General features: G+C 32.1%; 1 protein-coding gene across 1 annotated transcript in view; it reads left to right on the top strand.

Moving 5' to 3' along the window:
• Positions 1–552: 552 nt before the first annotated feature.
• LOC145316368 (uncharacterized) overlaps positions 553–21952 on the top strand; it is a 108108-nt gene continuing 86708 nt past the window's right edge. The window contains exon 1 of the mRNA XM_080156813.1: positions 553–1125. Within this exon, the coding sequence (XP_080012939.1) occupies positions 964–1125 (162 nt within the window). The 5' untranslated portion in view covers positions 553–963. The remainder of the gene's footprint in view (positions 1126–21952) is intronic.

Below are 21952 nucleotides of genomic sequence, written 5' to 3'. Positions count from 1 at the left end.
AATAAAAATGTTCAGATTTTCCCTGTTTTTTCCTTTTTCTCTCCCAAAATACCATAAAATCAATGCATTATTCCTGGATATTTTTATTAATAGGACGTTTTTGGTTGATCAGTGTATTGAAATGTGCTTAGAAAATGTTAAGATTTGATAATCAGATGAGAAATTTTTACGTTCACACTCCCTTTAAGTATTAAGCACAAAACTTACCACGTTTGTCTAGCTGCGAATAATATTTCACGAAAATAATGTTTTGAAAATATAAAAAATGTCTTATGATAATACCTATTTGTTTTTAATTGTCGTATACTAAGATGTGTTGATTTTATTAAGGAATGGTGTTAATATTAAGCATATCGCTACCTGAGTTATATATCTCACCGGGTATCTACCTGTCTACCCTTCTCTCTGCCTTGTGTGGTTCTTCTTTATCATATTTCACCCCCATTTACGACACATTTTTTCACCTTTGTCCCATTCCCCTTCTCCAAACATTTACGCTATAGTATGAGTGTGTGTGTGTGTGTGTGTGTGTGTGTGTGTGAGAGGGGGAGAGGAGCAGTGTAGGCGAGGCGGACCAAAGGTGTGCAGAGAGGGGAAGGGGGAGCCTACTTATTATTATAGTTAGTTAGTCATGATTTGGACAGTGTGGAGGGTGTAAATAGTGTTACACATTTTTACAATTCTAACATAAGTGTTTGTGACGGCGCCTTTACTACAAATAGGCGGTTCTGTGATATAACCAGCCACGCCTCACTCCCATATTTCAGTGACAGCCGAGTATCTTTGCACGGGCCGCCGAGGCGCAGCTACGACTCGTGCGGCGGTGATTTTGCGTGTAGTAGCAGCCGTCAAACCAACAGCAAGGGTCGTTTAAGTCGGCCGTGGACATGTGATGGCAGCCTGCTAGATAACGGCGAGGCGAAATTTTCAGTGAACAAAAGTTGTGAGGACGTCGCCGCTACGATGCTGCGATTTTTCAGCCGGCGGAAGGCCAAAGGCCGGGCGGAGCAGAAGGTCGGCAACCAAGCCGCTGCCCGCAAACCTGGCAGCTACAAGAATTCAAAAGATATGCTGAGCTGTAACATAATACTTCTGGATGGTTCAGATCTAGGACTTGAAATAGGGGTAAGTTTAAAATAATAAAAATAAAAAGCTTTTATTAAGTTAACAAAATTATAATAAAAACATTAAAAATTATTAGAATTAATATTCTGTTATTGGTTACGTATTTTAATGTTTGAAATTTGCATTATCTATTTTGAGCCGAAATAATAATATTTTAAAAACCAGTTTGCTGAGATTTCTTAGATAGTACCCAAGAATATTCAGACGCTTTTTTCACACACTCACACATACACACACACACCCTACATCCTATGGATCTAGCTAGACTTTCACCTAGTCCTACACTAAGATATATATACCATTTATATATATCCTATCTATCTATGGTTCTTGGGTTACGGCTTTATATTCTGAATATTCATTATATGTTAGAACCCTTTTTACAGCGAAGCTTTTTATGATTATGTTAGATCTGTACCTACGTTAATGGATAGCTCTTATCGTTAATTTAGGCATTTTAGAATTGTGTACTATTGATTTAATTTTGACTTGTAACAGTTGGATATGATTTTTGGAAGCGTAGTAACTCGATAATTATCAAAAAATCCGTATGTACATTAAGAATATTTTTGTGATTTTCTCTTCCCCCCAGTCCCAAAACTTTATTTAAATAAATATTATATTGAGAAAATAATTCATATAGAATTGAATAAGTTACAAATACGACTGATTTAAAACTTTCCTGTAAAGATATATAAACTTAAAAGGACCCATCGTTTCAGAGATTTTTAGGGACTTGTTTCATTTTTTTTGTTGTTGTAATCATTTGTTCTTTTTACTGTTTTACAAAATAAAAATTTTTGTTAAATAAGTTTTTCACTATAGAATATATCTTATTTCATTTGTACATAAATGTCCTTGTTTAAATGCCCGTCTGATATTCCAGAAATAAAATATTTACAAAAATAGACTTTTGTGTACTCGCGTAGTTTTTATCTGATAAGATGTTAATCAGCCAATGGATATATTATTACTGGGATGTTACACCAGATTTTCATGTTCTCTAATAAAGGGAAACTGGCTGTGGGCTAAAATAACTGTCCACCCTCTTTACTCAATCCCCTCCCCTACCACAGAATGAGCGAACTAACCTTTAAATGTTTCATGTTAGCAACTTAAATTGACGACAATTTTTCCTCTGTTATAATATCCACGTATTCTATATCCATTTAATCAGCCAATGTTGTGTGCCGAGGGGGACCACTCTCGGGGTTTCCTCCACCTAACTAGCCAGATAATCTTTAAACCCAAATTTAGAAAACAATAGCAGCTTTGTACGTGGTTAGGGAGGGGGTTGTGACCCCCTACCCCCTCCATATTCAAGGATAGTGTCACTTGTCATTGTGTCATTTGTGTTTTTTTTCCATGAACTTTAAGGGAATAATAATAATAAGTATACTGGTACCCAAACTATGTTTCCCCTTTCGTTAGCTTGGAAATTGGTTGCTTTAATTAAATCTTAACTACAGAATGTGTAATTTTGTAATCATCGTTGGGCATGTACATATATTTATAGTCAATTGTTTTATCCCATAAGATCCCTGGTTTTAAGGCTTTGGGTTTAAATTGATTCGGTTTTTAAAGATTTCCTTTTTTGTTTATAAAAGGCAACACGAACTATCAATAATAATTTTTTTAGTAAATGCATGCTGTTAAAATTTCCATTTTTTCCCTTCAAAAGTAAAGTTTCTACTTAAGAAATAAAATGCTTGTCGTTATTTAAAAAAAAGATGATAAATTAAAATGCAGTCATTTCAACGAGTTAATTTGCTGGCCTAATTAGAGAAAATTAAAGTCGAGGAGTTACACAACAAAACTAATTTTCTAAACTTTCTTACTTTTATGATAAGATAGAAATTTTAATTGAACCCTTAGTCATAATAGAACTAGGACATTTATGTTAAAAACAAGCTCAACAGTATAATATATTAAACTATAATAGTAGATAAGTTTAAGCAGTATGATAAAGGTTTTCTAAGCAATTTATGCTTTTAGACTTCTAAGAAACAATAATAAACCGGTTTTTAAGATTTAGATTGTCAATAGATCACAAAATCTTTATTTAATTGACGGTCATACAAAAGAACAGCCCTAGTTATAGAACAGCTACGCTACTAAGAAACAAACAAACAAAATATTTAGCACGTTAATTTGGTGGCTTGTTAGTGTGTTAACCCTTGTTAATCACAAGACCTTGCATGCCTAAATATTCAACTATTTAACCCTTGTAATGAGGGCGATGTTGCTGTGTGTGTGCGTGTGGGATGTTAAACAGCTGTATCACCACACATCTGCCTCCCTCAGCATAATTTGGCACATCCTTGTTTAATGGTGTTCCATAGATTCCGCTTAAAGTTTTTTTTTAATTGAAGGTTTTTCTCTAATAAGTTGGTAGTTACCCATATATGGCATATGGAACATTGTGCTGTTTATTGCACAAGTTCCCTAAGTCTTTTAGTTTTAATAACGTTTTCTTATTCGTTGGCTTAACAACTTTGGGGACTTTAACTGAATTTTGGTAGGTTTGGTTCATTTAGTATAGCGTCCAAACGGTAAAACTACAGAAAGGGTATTTTTGTGTATCATCATTGGTGATTTATATTAATTTAACCATTGCCTTATGCTTTTAGATCCCTGTAGCTTTTGACAATATAAAAACAATGTTTTATGCGGTATTGATGTTTTTTCTTATTTTAACCCCTAAAAGGGATGTGGACAATTAGCGACAACTGACAACATTCATGTTTAAATGAGGGTAATTAATATTGATTACGTTTTCGAGTATTGATATTTGTTCAATATTATCATTAAATGCTACCTACTTATTAAAAATTAAACCTTTCAGTGCAGTATAGTGACTCATATTTTCGTTTGATGATTTATACCTATACAAGTTTTTGTCATATTTCATTTTGTAGAATTTATGGAATATTAAGTTTTCAGGGGTTATTTTTTTTGCAGAGATGATAATCTGAAATTAGCGTTTTGAAAATATCATTTCGAAAAATTAACAATTACGGACGAATAGTCGGAAGATATACCTCCGGTCCAACCCTAATTATGGAAAAGCTTTGCTTTAAAAACATCAAACGTTGTACATATATTATTCATCATATCTAGGTTAATTGTTTTATCAAACAGATGTTTCTTTTATTTATTCTTTCAATGTTGTTTCATTAAAATATTAATTGATATCTTGCATTTGTTAAATATACCTATCATTTAAGGCCTTGATCTATATTAGTCTTGATATGATTTTTGAATTTGGTTAGCAATTTATTAAGGATATCAATTATGAATTAATTTGAAGATTTAGATGCTTAAAATAATAGAATAACTTGTTTAACATAAGTCTCTGCTTGTTTAGTTTAATATTTGAACAACATAAAGTTTTACGTGAATTATCCTTTATTTTACCATTGGCCAACCCTGCTTCCCTCCTCCTTTTTAATTTTTAGTCTTTGGTATCTTGGGACTTTTAAAGTCTGAAACGAATATACCCAACCTAAGAGAAGCACGATAAACAATTTTTTTTAGATTGGTTCATAGACGTCCAAGGTTGGGTGTAAATGGGTGTCAACTCCCCCCTCCCCTAAACTTTAGGACCGCTCATTTTACTCCGCCACTTAATTTTTCAAAAATACATTAGATAACCCCCCTCAAACTCTTGAAACTCTTATTTCACCCCCCCCCCTCAAAAAAAAAAGCTGGTGGGTTTGGGGTGTAGTGTAGGTCCACTTGTGATTAACGGGATATTGTCATTTGACTCGTGATCAAGTTACGCTTCATATCCGTCTTTAAATTAGATTGTCCTCTTTTTGTCAGGTTCTGTCCAAATAGAAATTTTCTTTTCCACAGCAATTTTAGTACACCAAGTTAATTAAATGGATATATTATTACTTGGATGTTACACCAGATTTTCATGTTATAAAAGTGAAGCCCTCAGGGCTACAATAAAGATACTCCTTATCCACCCGTTTCCTTTCCATCCCCATCCCTTTCTACTGGATTAGCTAACTGTCCAATAGAAAGGTTCTATGTTAGCAACATAATTTGACAATTTTTCCCCTGTCATAATATCCACGTATATTATATATCCATTGTTAATTAGCTTTTTTTTTTATCTTTCATTAAAACAAGGATGACAGCATTCATATAAGAGAAGCTCAGCAATTAAAAGACTAATATTAACCATATTCGTAATCTGTGCGAACTTAAATATTGAGTTGCTGCCCTTAATACAGTATTCCTAATCATCTTAGCAATCCCCATTTGAAATAAAAAGCTAATAGGACAATTATTTAATATAAAAATGTGGTATTAGTTTTGTTTCATTAGAAACTAGTTAAGAACCTAAGTTTATTTAAAAGGCTTAATAGATAAAAAGGGGGGGGGGAAGTGACACTTTTTGAAACCAAAACTAAAAGTCAAAGAACTCAACTAAAAAAGAGTTACAGGTCTGACATTTTGCATGGCAGTTGCTTTATAGGGGTACAATATGGAAATGTGAAGAAACGGCGGCGCAACCGCCGAAAACCGCCGAGAAAAGGCAACAAAAATTACGGCGGGAAACGGCGGATTTCGGCGGTTGCGCCGCCGTTTCTTCACAGTTCCATATTGTACCCCTATAAAGCAACTGCCATGCAAAATCTCAGACCTGTAACCCTTTTTTTAGTTGAGTTCCTTTGTTGACTCTTAGTTTTGGTTTCAAAAAGTGTCACTTTCGCCCCCCCCCCCCTTTATTTGTTTTTAAAATGCTTGTTTGACTATATGCTACTTGTATTTATTCTGTTACATAACTCACCACACACACACACACACATACCGTATACATTTAAAACAAATACTTCTGGAAAACTCTAGAAATTAATGGGTTTAGTAACCATTTAATTATGATGCAATGAATAGTTTTAATTTTAAGAATATTTAAATGTTTAGTCATCAATTCTAAAATAAAGCTGAAATTATTTCAAGTTAAATCTAGTTTAATATCGCACTTTTTCTTTCTTGTTAAGTGAACTATACATTCAGGGTCTGTCCGTCGGTACGTTGATAAAATTATCTTTAATTTTCCTGTTTCTGCTTTGTTGTGCTTCGTTTGTATGGTTGTTTTCTTTCTTATTAATTCCAGGGATCTAAAGGAATAAGACAATTGCCGATTAATTGAAGTACATCCTCAAATATGATACACCAAATTACCCCTTCTATAGATAACAATTAAAGGTTGGACACTTGACTAAATGAACTAAAAAAGCAAAATTTATTAAAAGTCCCCAAAATTGTCAAGACAACGAATAAGATGCGTTATTTTAAGACTTAGGGACTTGTGTAATAAACAGCCTAATATCCCCTCCCTCCCTTGAAGTAATTCTTATTAAGAATAATATGATGCAAAATTACTTAAGTCTGAGGGCATTTATGATAACCTTATCTATATAAATATAGTACTAGGCGTGGCGCTTCTGCTATATATAGATCAGCTATAGCCTTGTATGTAAAGGGATAAGCAAATATGTTAAAAATAATGTCAATTCGGAATTTTTTCAAGGATATTGTTTGATATCCCAAATATCTTTAATATTAATGGGTTTATTATCACTTAAATCTTACACCAGATTATCATGTACTCTAACAAAGTGAAACTTGTATTTGGCTAAAATAACTATCCCCCGCTCCCATCCAATCCCCCCCCCCCCCTACTGGATGAAGACTAACATTTAAATGATGTTCATATTAATAACCTGAATGGAAGACAATATTTCCCCTGTCATAATATCCACGTATATTCTATAGTAATATTTCCTATACCTATTTCCCATATGTTAATATGAATACATATAATAGTTGATGATATATTGTAAACAAGATTATTATTACCACACTCCGTTACATAATATCCACTTAAATGTACAATATGTATACAACATGGCTTTTAAGTAGCGTAGCTTCTCTATGATTGCTGTTTGTTTGTATGGATGCCTGTTAGGCCGTCTTAAACACAGCTGTACTTCTATTGTAACTGTAAAAAATATGCAGCACATTTTTTATATAATTTACGTGGATATTTTGATAGAATTGGCTGCAGCTATTTAGTTCAAAGTTCTAGAATAGCAATTGTACACAGATACTGAAATAAACACTTTTACCTTAATTCGTTTAACACCTTTAATATAATAAAGCGGCTACACCCCTAGAGGCCTTTAGTGTCACTTAAAATATCCATTTTGAGAAAAATTTGGTCTATGTTAAGATCAGCTGTTTCATATTCATGTTTCTACGGCACTTGGTAGGGTGTTGGTACCCTCCACAAAAATAGTTATAAACCTTCCCATGAGAATCAAATCGATTTAGCAGTTAGCGAGATACTTGAGTACACACACAGAGATCCTGTTACTTTATTATAAGGATATCTCTTAAGATTATTCGCACCCAAAAGTCCTTCTCTCTAATCCAGATTAGATAACTCCCATTCACCCAATTATAAAAACATTAAGCAATTCAATTTTGTTTATAAAGTAATTATTTTCTTATATATCCTCCCTCCCATCCCATTATGTAATATTTATAAGTAGCGCAGCTAATCTATAAATAGGGTATGACTGACAAACATACTGTCCACCCGTCACCACTGTCCACTGTTGATTACGTTAAAACTACTCAAAACTACTAGGCATACTAATAAAACGATTGATATAGAATATATGTGGATATTATGACAGGGGTAAAAATTGTCAATTTCGGTTGCTAACTTTGACTCCACTTATTGGTCAGTTCGTTCGTCCAGTAGGAGGATTGGATGGGGGACAGGGGGTCGTTATTTTATGCAGCTACATGCTTCATTTTATTGGAGTACATGATAATCTTGTGCAAGATCCAAGTAATAATAAAGCCATCATACTAACATACATAACAGTTGCCTTATCTTTTAATTGAAATATAATACAAATAGCATAAAAAAGATAGGGGTATGATTAATAATAATTAAGCTGGAGGAATAATATAACAAGGATGACAACATCCATAAAAGCGAAGCTCTGAAACGGACAAAAGAACTGAATAATCTGAATATAAATGTGTAAGAGTCGAAGTAAAATTGTAAGTTTTGTTAAAAAGTGCTTTATGCACGAAAATGTTTAAGGACATACTTCCATTTTTAGAACGTTATTATAGTTACTTCGCTTAAACTATTGTACTTTGTTTTCCCAGGATTCAGTATACCAAAAATCAGATCAATCATATTTGTTGTATAAAAAGTGAAAAAAATCAACATGTTAAAACTGGACGTATGGACATTCCGGTAAAGATTGTAGAGTTGCTACGCTTTCTAAATCGTACCTAACTAGTAAAGGAATCACCATGCAAAGTTTGAAATCGATAGGACAATTCTAACATGCCTAAATTAACAAAAAGAGCTACCCTTTACGGACGGACCGACCTTAATTATAGGAAAGCTTCGCTTTTAACAATATATTCATAACTGTATTTGTTTTTCCTCTTTCTTTTTAAATTTTTAATTGTCTATTATATGCATAGCAGTGTCATTGTTAGTTCTCATACTAATTATCAAGATGTGTGTATGTGTGTGTGTGTGTGTGTATCTTTATGTCAAAGGTATTTTTGCTTTTAATGCATTTAAGGGCTTCCACATTAATAGAAGAATAGATACCTACGGTGATAAGTTTTAATAACCACCAGCAGACAACCAACCTTATTGATTGTAATGCAATGAATTTAGGTCTAGGCATGCCATATCCTTACATTATTTTTTATTGTCTTTAACATTACACTGTTATGATAAAATTCAACATGTTTTACCTATCCTTTAATTTCTGGATTTTTTTCCAGAACATTTTTAGCGTAATAAGGCTTCCTTAAATGATAAAAATGTGCATATTCTGATTTTTATTTTTTTTTGTTAACTGTTTTAATATCTGTTAAGTAGATTGTATTTATTAAAATTAAAAAACATTACTTTTATTTTACTTGTTACATGAGTTTAATAGTTATACTAGTGAGTAAATGTATAACCCAGACAAGTACTTAGCCCTAGATTAGAGACCTTTTTCGTCTGCTAGTAAATTTTGTAGCTACTTGGCTGTGTTAATATTCCCAACGCTATTGTCTGATATTTATAGATACAATTGAAAGTCGACACAGGGTCTCCACTTGTCCCCTCTTTTCTTCTACTTTGTTATTCTTAAGATTTTAAACATTTTTTAATTACAGAATAAGTTGCAGTTCGATTATACTCTTAGCTATGGGGATTCTTCATAAAATATATACAGGCCCTAGTTATAGAGGAGCTGTGCCACTGAAAAATTAAGAAATCACTTTCTTTTGCTTAAATCACATTACCACACACACACACACACACACAATCACAGACGTAGTTCTTTTTTCTATTCTTGTAAGCTGTGTGTTAATATAAGGTTTCTTTCGCTAGATTTCCCATCATTAGGTGGGAAAAATAGAAGGAAGAATGGGAGGTTGGGGGGAGGGAAGGGAGGTGCTTTAATATGATTTATTGTAATCGAAACTTTTTAGAATTCTGGTTCGGACGTCTGTTCATGACGGATAGCTTTGTGTACTTTGAAACAGAATTAAAGTTGTTGGGCTTTTAAAAAAAATAATACAAAATGCTAGACTTTATCATGCTAAGCCGTCGAAATCAGCCACATTTACAATATTTTTTTTTCAGTTTTTCCACATTAGAACATTGGGAACTATTTTTAGCTAACTTTTATTCTTTTTATGAGCTGTGCTTATTTGATTTTTTCATCCTTGTTTTCTTCTAGCTTTCACTTCCTTTCAGAATTAATTCTTTTACATTTACAAAATAAATTCAATTGTTATTTTTAAGTTACTCCATTCGTGTCTGTAAACTAAGATCTTTTAAACTGCTGATATGTAAATTTTGTGCTTTGTTTGGAAAGCCTTATTTTGGACTTTTAAGGATTTAAGCTTTTCCAAAGCTTAAACCATCTATAATTGGGTACTTACTTTCAAATCAATTCTACTTATTATTGGAATAAATTAAGAATAGGGGGGTGTGGTCATTTTTTTTTCGTATAAGAAAAGTACAATAACGTAAAAGGGACGTGCGTATCTACACGACTTACGATAATCTTGATTGGGACCAAGTACAAATTAAAGAAAAGATACTTCCCAACCCATTATTCAATTCATTTAGGGGCGTGGGGTTTCTGTGGTCAATAAGAACTTTTAGGGAAACCCCCTTTAAATGTTTTCTTTTTAAAACTTCAAGGGGCGAAGCTGGAAGTGTTAATTAAAGAAAGAAAAACAAAATTAAGAAATGAATATGTTAAAACAAATAAACATTTGAAAAGTTAAGCACTTATGAAGCCTAACTATTAAAAACTATGGATGTGTGGATATGTCAATTGATGATAAAATATGATAAATATTAGCCCTCTATATTATTGATGGAAAAGTATAAACACTGCTATGTTGCACCAACCACCAAATCAAGATTTTAAAAACTTCTCAAAAACTGTAAGCCAGCTTAAACTTTGGGTGCAAGTATAATTTCCAGTTCTTCCCGATGGTAGCTGGTAAATTTGGGGGATATGGTGGAAGATAATTAAACTGGCATTGTCCCTCTCCCTTCCTAATTTAAACATGGATGAAAGGAAGATTAGGCTGTTTAATACACTGGTCCCCAAAATTTTATAATAACGTTTTCTCATTCGTTGACTCAAAAACATTTGGAACCATTTTGAATTTTGATTAATTGGATCATTATATGAAGAGTATATTTGAACCACTATTTGTAATCTTCAGAAGGGTTAATTTTGTGTTTCATCATTGGGGATGTACATCAATTTATCAGCCATTGTCTTACCCCTTTAGGTCCCTGTGATTAAATAGAAACACTTGATTATGTTAAATATGTTGTGAATCCTTGAACAAAATTCATGTCGAGAATTAACATATTCTTAATTTCTTCTTTTGTTTTAGTTTTAACAATAAAAACTACGGTATGTAATTTCTCTTAACTCGTAAGTGAAACAATAAATGTATTAAGTATAGATGTATAACCCAGACAATTATTTGGATCTAGTGTTTGGGACCTTTTTCGCCTGCTAGCAAATTAATTGCTGCTCTTTTGTACCGACTTGGCTATGTTAATTTTTCTGACGCATTTGGCTGATATTCAAAGACCCAATTGAAAGTCGGCACAGTCACGAGGTTATTTAACTTTTGAAGCTCCCAGAAGGAGTTAGACAATTTTGAATATTTTTTTTGTGTGAGTGTTGGGGGGGGGGGGGGGGCTTTTAGCTCACCAGTCAGTTCAAGGGATATACCAACATTACTGTGGTTCAGTTTCTTTTATATTATAATTTTCATTGCCTTTCTTATTTAAACGCTTTGAATAGGTAATTTAAAACAAGGATAAAACGTAAATCCTCTGAAATAGATAAATTAATGTAAATAAAATGCAAACGATTAAACGAGTCGAATTTGATGATCTATAAAATATATTTTTTTGTAGGTAAGTTTATTCCTTTGGTGCTTAATTTATGTCGCTGAAAGTCTACATTTCAGATAAGTATAATAAAGATGAATCACAAAAAAAGTTTATTTTGGTACTTCACATAATAAAGAAAAACCAGTAGACAAAACATTTTTATTACATATGACTAATATTAATATTAAAAAGGGCATTACAGTCGCTTTTTTAAAAAACTGCTCGGTGACAGTTTACTAAGGTACTGTCGGCTGCGAATGCAGCTGTTAGTTGCTAAAAAAAGGCTTAACAGGATTGAAAAATATTTGCATTATACTAACTGTCATTGGTTTTTTTTATAAAATCTTATTTAAGTGTCCTAATCAACATAGCTAACCTAGTGGTAATTTGTTGGTTAAGAACTAACAAACCACCAAATAAACCCCAATATCCCGACAAACTCGGCATAAAGTAAAGGAAGTACATTTATAAGATGGTAATGCTTAAAAAATGTTTAAATGCTTTTGATTTAATAGTTTTTTTTTCACGTTTATTAGCCAGTGATCTAAAGGAATAAGACAATGGTCGAAAAATTTATTTTCTGCCCCCATGATACTGAAAAAACTAACCCCTTCTGTAGTTTACAATTAGTGGGTGAAACGTTTCAACACTCAATTTAATAAACCAACCAATAAAAATTCAAGATAAGTCCCCTAAGTTTTTGAGCCAACGAATAAGAACCGTTATTATAAAACTTTGGGTACTAGTGTAATAAACAGTTCATTTTCTAAATTAGGAAATACCATCCTGAAGTCCGCTGCTAAACTTTTACTAGGTATCTTCCGAAAATGTTATTTTAAGCAACTGTTTGCCAATATTTTTTTTTTAATTTGAAATATAAATTGTCAAATTAAGCTCAGTTTCAGTCCATCACACAGCACAAAAGCAAAGGAAATGTCATGATTTTAATTTGAGATAAGTTCTTTTCACTCAAAGGAGATATTTGCTTATAGTTTTGTTCCTTTTAAATTGCCATGTCAAAAAATTTGGAGGGGGTGGCATCTCTGTTAAAATTACTTGTGTTTTGTTTAATAACCCTTAGAATTAAGAAACACAATGATCTTACGGAATAAGACAATGGACGATATATTGGTATCATTACCAATGCAATGTACTAAAATTAACGCTGTAGATGAAAATTATTGGTGGACAGAATAGTTTTTAAACCAACTAATCAAAATTCAATATAAGTTTCTAAAGGTTTTAAGCCTACCAATTTGAGAACTAGTTTTTAAAACTTTGTGTATAATTTTTAGTCCATTGTCGCCTCCCATCAAAATTTTGCCCCTTCTTGCCTTTGAAGTTAAACTAAAAGTAAAAGCTTATGAAAAATTGAATAAAAAATCCATTAAGCAGAACTGCTTTCATTTTGGTGTTTTGTTTGCCATGGGGTAACCAGAATTTACTTGTTTTTTTTTGTAATAATTCAACTTAAAAAGAAAATCATTAGTTTCTTACATAAAATCACACTTGACTGATTTTATCAATGCATGTTTTTTTCTAAACTTTAAATATTTAAACTTGTATTTATGTTTTGTGCCTTTGTAATAGGCGTATTTTATAGGCATTTTTCTTCTCATATAATTCTAATTTGTATGCAACTAAATAATTGTTGTCGTTTTTCATATAAAACTCTAGGGACTTTTATTGAATTTTGAGTGATTGGTTAATTAGGTGTCCAAACGTTTTTACCTTAATTGTAATCTATAAAAGGGGTAATTTTGTGTATAATCTTTGAGGATGTACATCAGTTTATCGACCATTGTCTTATCCCTTTAGATCCCTGGATTCAAAGGTCTATTTGAAGTGATATTTTGTTTTTCAATAAAAAAATATCTTTATACAAATACAAATCTTGATCCAAAATTGTTGGACTTATAATGAATATAATTATCACTATAAAATCTATTTTAAACCAATAATGATTTTATGCCAGAAGATTAATGATGAATTTTCAAATTAAAACATTTATATAACATTATTTGTAAGCTTAGTGTTTCTATGAGAAAATTGTGGTTCGAACTAAAAGTTCTATCTGCGGTTGGTTTTAAATCTAGAATTCTAAATATTCCCAGGACTGTAAGCTATTCTAAAAATTGTTACGTGCGTCAATTGAATGGATATTGTTATAGTTGGATTTTAAACCAGACTTTCATGTTCTCTAATAAAGTGAAACTTGCAGCGGGCTAAAATCACAATTCCACCCTTCTATCCTTAAATACATACCCTTCCCTTCTACTGAATGAACGAGTTCAGCAAGCTAAATTGACGATAATTTTTAATAACATAACTGTTTTTACAAGCTAATTATATATTTTTTAGCTTAATATTGCTGCGCGACTTATATACATAAATATCCTGTAATTGCATTTACCAATTAAGAGAAAAGGAACAGCCTTGTCCTATTTTTGAGATATCATCGGATCAAGTCTAATATACCAAGAAAGGTCTTCACAATCGGCTAAACAGCTGATCACACAAGATATGTTTTGCATCTAAAAGACATATTTCTTGCGCGTTTTTATTAGCTGTGCGTTTATTTTGTACGACCAGCTGTTTGCCGTATGCATCTTTAAGAAAGACCCTTCTTCGTATATCTGACATGATACAGATAATGTAATTGCAAATATAAACCCCTCGCCAAAAAGGTCTTCAATCCAGGAAAATGGGCTCAGATAAGATTTCGCCATTTTAATTAGCGGCTTTGCTTTTATATCTATTCTTAATTAAGATTTATTTTGTAATGTAAAACATATCATAAGCAAGGACAAATGTGTTCATATGTGCTACTTTAATAAGTCACTTACAACTGTTATGGATGTAAATATAACAGTGAAGTATTATACAGTAAAAATTAACAGTGAATAGACTCCACATTTAAAAGCTATTTCAGTTTAAACAGATATTTAAAATCCGCCAATAAACAATGATATAAACGGGGGTATCTGGTAACTTTCAAAAATTTTGAAGAATAGTAAGTTTTACCCTAAAGTTGCAAGGCCCCATTTCAAAGAAAGCTTATGCGTCATGGTTCACTTAATACCAACAGGATGAAGGCTTTTCAAAGCAGGCTTTCAAAAACAGTGTTTTCTATTGCATAACTTTTATATGTTACAATTTAATAAAAAAAAACATCACAAAGCTTTGAATTAGGAAATAACAAGAAACTATTATACTGATTAAAATCTTATGGGAGAATTAAAATGCGTAGATAGTGTAGACATTAGCCTTGTAGAATAACTGATTAATGATTGTTGGGTGATTGACTTACGGGTAAAACATATCGCAACTAAGAATATAGGGGGGAATGCCACTTAAAAATAAAAATTAATACATTTTTTGTAACACCAATCCCACCCCTTTAGTTTGAATTTAAAGGCTCCGGAAATACGTATTTTAAAAGCGTAAGATATGCTTGCTTTTCACTACTTACAAAAATCTTAACAATTTCCGTTGAAAGAGGTGAAATAAATGAGGCAATTTTGTCATGGATACCATCTTGTAACAACCCTAAATTACTATTTTAATTTGCTTCCTCTACGTTTAAGTTTAATAACAAAAAAAAGAGTTATTTAGACTTATACATAGATCAGACTTTTTGTTTATACATTTTAAAACCATGTGTTTTTAAACTGACTAGCGGCTGTGCCCCTAGAATTTAGTTGCCCTGTTTTCGAAGAGGGGTATAAGAAAGTGCTTTAGATATAAGTTTTAAAATTCAATAGCCTGAAATCAATCTGGCCTTATATAAATCTTCTCTTGAATGGAGAACTCAATCGGTTCAGTTGATATTTAGATCTTAACTGACACTTTAAAAGTTTAGACTTAAGAAAATATAAAGAGCTCGGTTCCTTTTTTTTAAAGAAAATTTTCGCCAAAGAAAACGATTTTTCAAAAGCTATGTGATTATTCTTTTGTCAAATAATTCTTCTACCGCCTTGGTAAAAGTCTAAAATTAAAAGAGCGACTGATTTCATTAGATTGGTCACTTTTCGCAACACGTTTTATTAGAGCCCTAAGGTCAGTCAGTCCGTCTGGCTTCAATATTTCTACATAACACAATATATGAATTAAAAGAAAAAACCCGCGGGATTATATTTTCAGTAACTAATTTTCCCAAAATTGAGCATAACATGGCTATTTTACTGTCCTGACTAATCTATAATTTACTCCTTATTCACCCCCCCCCCTTTCCTACACTTTCTTTCATGCCCTTCAAGCTTTTTACTTTTTTTTTCTTCACCCCCTTAATTTTGTAGCCGGGAGCACATAAGACTATTTTTAGAAGCGCAGCTACTCTTCAAATTTGGTTTTTATAGGGAGGGGACAATAGACTTGCAAATTTCACTGGTATCCAACGTTTTATACTCGTTGGCTTCAAAACATTGGGTACTTGTGAATACTGATTGGTTGGTTCAAACTACAACTTTTACACTAATAAAATTAATCTACAAATTAACTTATTGGCTTAATCCTTGGCTTAGGTATGTAAACCTATAACCATATCGTAGCAAAATTGGCATTAAAAAATTCCTTTAACGTTTCCTTAGCTTGTTATTGCTGCGCTTCTTATGTACGTAGAGTTTCTTGTTATGTATTTTTATCATCTCGCTATCTTTTTGAGGGAACAATGTATCATTGGTATATAGCATCCCCACTCCCCATTAATTCCTTCACCCTACCCCCCTTTTGCCCCCGTTTTTATTTGTAAAATCAAGGTCGCGCTGAATGCGAAGGAAAGAAAGTAAAAAATTGCATGTCGGGTTCACTTAATACTGGTTCTACACATGTATATATGTATGTGTAGTATAGTGACCAAGGGAGGGACAGGTCACTCGATGATAAATCTGTTTACATCCCTATGTTGTTCGAACACCAGTATGAACAGAATTTTTTAACAACTAAGGGAAGATGGATTCTATCCAGGGATCTAAAGGGATAAGACAATGGCCGTTAAATTGATGAAAATCCCCTTGATTGATACACAAAATTACCCCTTTAGGTTAACATTAGTGGTTAAAACGTTTGGACTATCAACTTTATAAACCAACCAATCACTATACAATAATAGCCCCCAAGGGTGGTAAGCCAACGAATGCGAAAACATTGTTATACAACTTTGGGGACTAGTTACTCAGTGTAAAGCTTTCTTTATTTTTGAGTATTATGTTAGAAAAGTTTTAAAATTAATTTAGATACCTGGTAAAAAAACCTAACAATTTTTTAACATAGCAATTTTTTTAATACCTGTAAAATTTAGCATAAACACCCACACATATACACACACACACACACTCTCACTGGTCAGACCCCATTCATAATTTGTTTAATTATCCTGAGAATATTTGGCCAGGTCTGAAGGTGCCCAAAGCAGACAACACTCACTCAAAGTTTCATCACACGTACTTAGGTTTTTATATTATTTGATTAGGTAAGGGATATTTCCACGAAGACAATTTTAGTAATAAATTACTTTTTATATTATAGATTCACTAGAGTGAAACAAAAGTCTTTTTCTTCATAGTATATATTTTGTGATATATCTCGGTGAACATAGCACTCTCTTCAGTCTAAATAACAAACATCATATTGATTTAACTCATGGATTTGTAGGGTTAAGACAATGGCCGATAATTGATGTACATTATACACTAAATTACCCTTCTGCAGATTACAATTAGTTGTTGAAACGTTTGGGCACTAAACTCACTGAACCAACCGATCAAGAAGTCCTCAAAGTTTTTAAGCCTACTAATAAAAAAAAAATTATTTTAAAACTTTGGGGACTAATCCCTCTTGTTTCATCCCTATATTTCTGAGATAAACCCTGTTTTTTACAGACAATTGTCTAATGTGCCAATCTTATTTCACCACGGATGTAGGGGCAGGTTAATGGAGGATAATTTTCCAGGGAGGAAGGGGACATCTGGCTATTTATTTGGGACTTATTGAATTTTGATTGGTTAGTGTACACATGTTTCAACCACTAATTGTAATCTACAGAAGGGGCTATTTTGTGTTTCATATTAGTGGTACATCAATTTAAAGGCCATTGTCTTATTCAACTGGATGCCTGGCATTATTTTATATTTAACCCTGATTCTTGCGAATCATTTGTAAGATTTATTTTTTACTTGTTACAAATGTAAGATTATATGGTTGGGTATTTAGATAATAACTAACTATTATCTAGGTATCAAGGTTGTTTCTCAACATAGGTGTGCTAGCTGATTCGCCCCTTGTTTCTTGGTAAGAGGTAGAGGACTAAAAGCCATTGATTTTTAAAAAGCTTCCCTTTAAAGTACAACCAGATCTTATTTATGAGATCTTTAGCATTAGACATAAAGACTTATAACTGTATATTATAGTTTATAATTTAACTAGTGGCTGCGCTCCTAGCATCTAGAGGCGCTTTACTCAAAGGGGTAAAAAGAGGTGCAGTAAATAACCTAAAACAATCCCGGGACCTATATAAGACTTCCACAAAAAGGAGAAATCTACCAGTTGAGTATTTATTGAAATCCTAAGCTTCAGATAAAATAAATTTATTACTATATATTATAGAATAGTATGGTAAACCAAAAGTATTATAGTTGAATTTTTAAGAATCAAAATTATACTTTTAAACAAAATAAAACTAAAAATTGCAAAATTAAAGTTATATAAATAAGTTACATTATTTTGCATTTGAATAATCTTTCTTGTTATATGATATTCTGTTTTACAGATTAGATTATATAAATTGTAATACTATCTTTCACGATTTTTTAAATTATTTAATTAAAAAAATCATTTTTATTTTTAAAATGTTAGTAGTGATGATCAAGGATCTAAAGGGATAAGACAATGGCCGATAAATTGATGTACATTGCCAATGATGATACACAAAAATAACCCTTCTGTAGATTGCAAATAGCGGTTGAAGCGTTAAATACTTAACTAAATGAACCAACCAATCAAAATTAAATAAAAGTCCCTATGGTTGTTAGACCAACAAACAAGAAAACGTTATTATACGTTAAGACATTGGGGACCAGTGTAATCAAACCAATATGGGCAATTCTAAAAATATCATAAACATACTTTAAATGGTAAAATTAGTAACAATAAAATTTCGATGTTTAATTCAATTAGAACTTAAACATTTTTTGCTTTTTAAACCCTTCCCACTTTAATTACGACATCTGTACAAAAATAACACTCCCTTTAAAAAAAACTTGTGTAGCTTAGAAATTTGCAATTATCTTTCCCATCTGGAGTTTTAATGAATTCATTACTTGCAAGCATGAAACTACATTTTTTATTTGCTTTACTTCAAGCTAGGGTTGTGATCCGCGGCGTTGGAGTAAAGTGTAACGCGCCCACTACGTACCACGTACCAAGGATTAGTCGTCAATCATGCCACATTTTAGATATTCACTAATTGACAAATTAGCGTTTAATAGATACTTAAATAGGCCGGATAGCCAAAAAGGTTAGTACCTAGTCTAAAAAGTTTTTAGTATTGATGATTATTGATTTTATTTTAGGTAAGGATTGTTTCTTGAATAAATGTACAAGTATAGATGAATAACCCAGACAACTACCTGGTTCAAGTGATGGGGACCTTTTTCGTCTGCTTGCAAATTGCTTTCTGCTCTTTTGTAGCACTAGCGACTATTCTTTTACTTTGATGTTGCTTGTAGATGGAAGTGGAATTTTTATTTTGATAGTACATTTGCCATTTTTATACGATTTTTATTTTTCTGGGCTAAAAGCATTAGGAAATAATACAAAGTCGTTCTATGTGGTAATTGGATGTCTAATTGATAGGATGTATGTTTTTCTTGTCTATATGAAATGTTCTGCAAATTCAACAAATTTTCATTTTATTTAAGTAACTAAATACAATTTGCAGACGTATGTAGATGAAAGTGCAGTATTTTTTCTCAAAAATCATTTGTGTAAAAAAAACAATCTTGTTTTTTTGCAAATATCTGCCTTATCCTTAATGTTTAATGATTGCTAGCTTCTTGTTGGTTAGAAAGGGCTGAGCAAAACTATGAAAGGGGGGGGGGGATAAACGTGTGTTTATTTGAATTGGAATGGTAACAGGTTTTAACTACGAAATCACGACAAAATTTATTTGCATACCGTAGTTCTTGTTTCTAGTTTCTAATTTGGGTTATATAAAGTAATAAGCTTTTTTTGTCTGTAGCGAAGGATCTTGCTAACCGCTGAACCGATATGGTTCTCCTTTACAATCAAGCTGCTCATAGGTCCAGGGAAGGTTTTTAACTATTTCGGGGGAGGGTATCTACCAAATTAATTGCCCCTAGAGGCTTCTAGAGGGCGTAGCCGTTAGTTATTCTATAATCTATGGGTGGGGTAGAATTAGAATTTAAAAGTAGAATCACCTCAGGACCTATATGAAGCTTCCCTTAAATAAGAAGTCAATCGGTTCAGTGGTTAGCGAGATCTAAACGGACAAACAAAAAAATTTGTATACAATAGGAGACAAAATAGCCCCCTATCCTCATTCACTATTATAAGCTAAATTGGAATGTATATAGGATTATATCTTGAAGCTACAAAGGTTTTTAACTTTGCTCTAGAAAATTGTGTATTAATTTATCGTCGAATTTCTATATTCATACATTATGATTGGATAATGCAAAAATTAAAATAGCAAAAAAATTATATTATGTTGATTCCTTTATATTTGATTTTTTCGTACAAAAATGTGAACAAAAGAAGAGTCGCACGCAAAAGCACCTGTTGCGCACTTTTTTTTATACAATTTTCCCCTTTTTCTATAAAATGATAAGGGTGTACAAAACAACAACAAATAGCGTGCAACATTTAAACAATATCTTTGCAGCGTAGCTACTCTGTCACAAAAATCCTTTTGTCCGTTTGTCAGTAGGTAAAGAGTTAGTATTTTAGGCAATATAAATGACTGTACTAAATATATATGCAGTCTACACCTTCAAGGATATAAAGGGATAAGACAATAGCCGATAAATTAATGTACATCCCACACCCGAATGATTATACACAAAATGACCCCTTCTGTAGATTATAATTACTGGTTAAACTATCAACTTAAGAAATTTACCAATAAAATTTCAACAAATTCCTCAAAGTTCTTGAGTCAACGAATAAGAAAACGTTATTTTAAATAAATAGCCCAACGTCCCCTCTCTCTCTGCTACACTTTGCAGTATCTGCAGATACTGTTTTACAATTTACTGTTCTTTTAAGCATAAAATATTACTGCACTACTTATGTATATTGTTATCCTTGTTGTTCTTACTGTTACTTTGGTATTTACCAAAACAAAACAAAATTTCAATTGTTCTTAATCGTTTAAGTACAATAAATAAAAGTAACCAAAAAAAATGGCTTTTTTTACACCAAGTTGTTTAGAAAATTGAATAAATGCCATTTAAAAGAAATTCTTATGTATAAAGTCTAAAAAACAATTTGACATTTAGTTAAAAAAGCCTTTTTGTGTACTTTATATAAGAAAATGAGTTGCGGGATTAAATTTTTTATTACGTCATGAGGTGCAACCTTTTACCCTCCCTAATATTTTTCTCACCAGGGGGTGGGGTTTGGATGTGTTGAGGGGGGGGGGGAGTATCAATTTCACGCTAACTTATTTTATACAAATATAGAATAAACAAAGAAACATAATAGTAATTGCTGTCAAGATTCTAATAAAATTAAATCTTTTTTATACTAAAGCCATTAATTTTAATTTTATACTTTTAAAGGCGCTGGGATTTTCCACTCTTTTTCAATTTTTATCTTAAAACAAATCGTTTTATTGATTTTGGATCAATTTATCTTACAACTTTTTGGCTTCTAGTTAGGAATCTAAGATATCTAAGTTCCAAAAAGTTAATCCTTTCGGTTCTGTAGTTTCATTATGTTAAACGAAAGATTAATAGCTACTAGTTAAACTAGTGGCTCCACCCTAAGTGGCATATCGAGCAATTTTGATTTTAATTTTAAAAAGTTATGGGACCTATAAGAGGTTTCCCAAAAAAGGAGAGCCATATCGGTCCAGTGGATAGCCAGATCTTTCGGTTCAGACACACACATATATACTGTTACCTTCATAAACGAGATTTAGTATTGTAATCATTGAAATAAGCAATTTTGGAGAGAAACAAAGTGAAGATTGAAATAAGGAAATAAATTGTTGTGCCACGCCAAAAATTCAATCTTTATATGCATGCATGAATGGAGTAATACACAATAAATTGAATTCAAGTTGATATTAAGCAGGCCAAATTCTAATAAAAAATGCAA

This window comes from Acartia tonsa, chromosome 4, assembly GCF_053477335.1.
Source record: "Acartia tonsa isolate MP-2025a chromosome 4, ASM5347733v1, whole genome shotgun sequence".
Taxonomy (NCBI): Eukaryota; Metazoa; Arthropoda; class Copepoda; order Calanoida; family Acartiidae; genus Acartia; species Acartia tonsa.
This window is presented reverse-complemented; position numbering and strand designations above follow the sequence as displayed.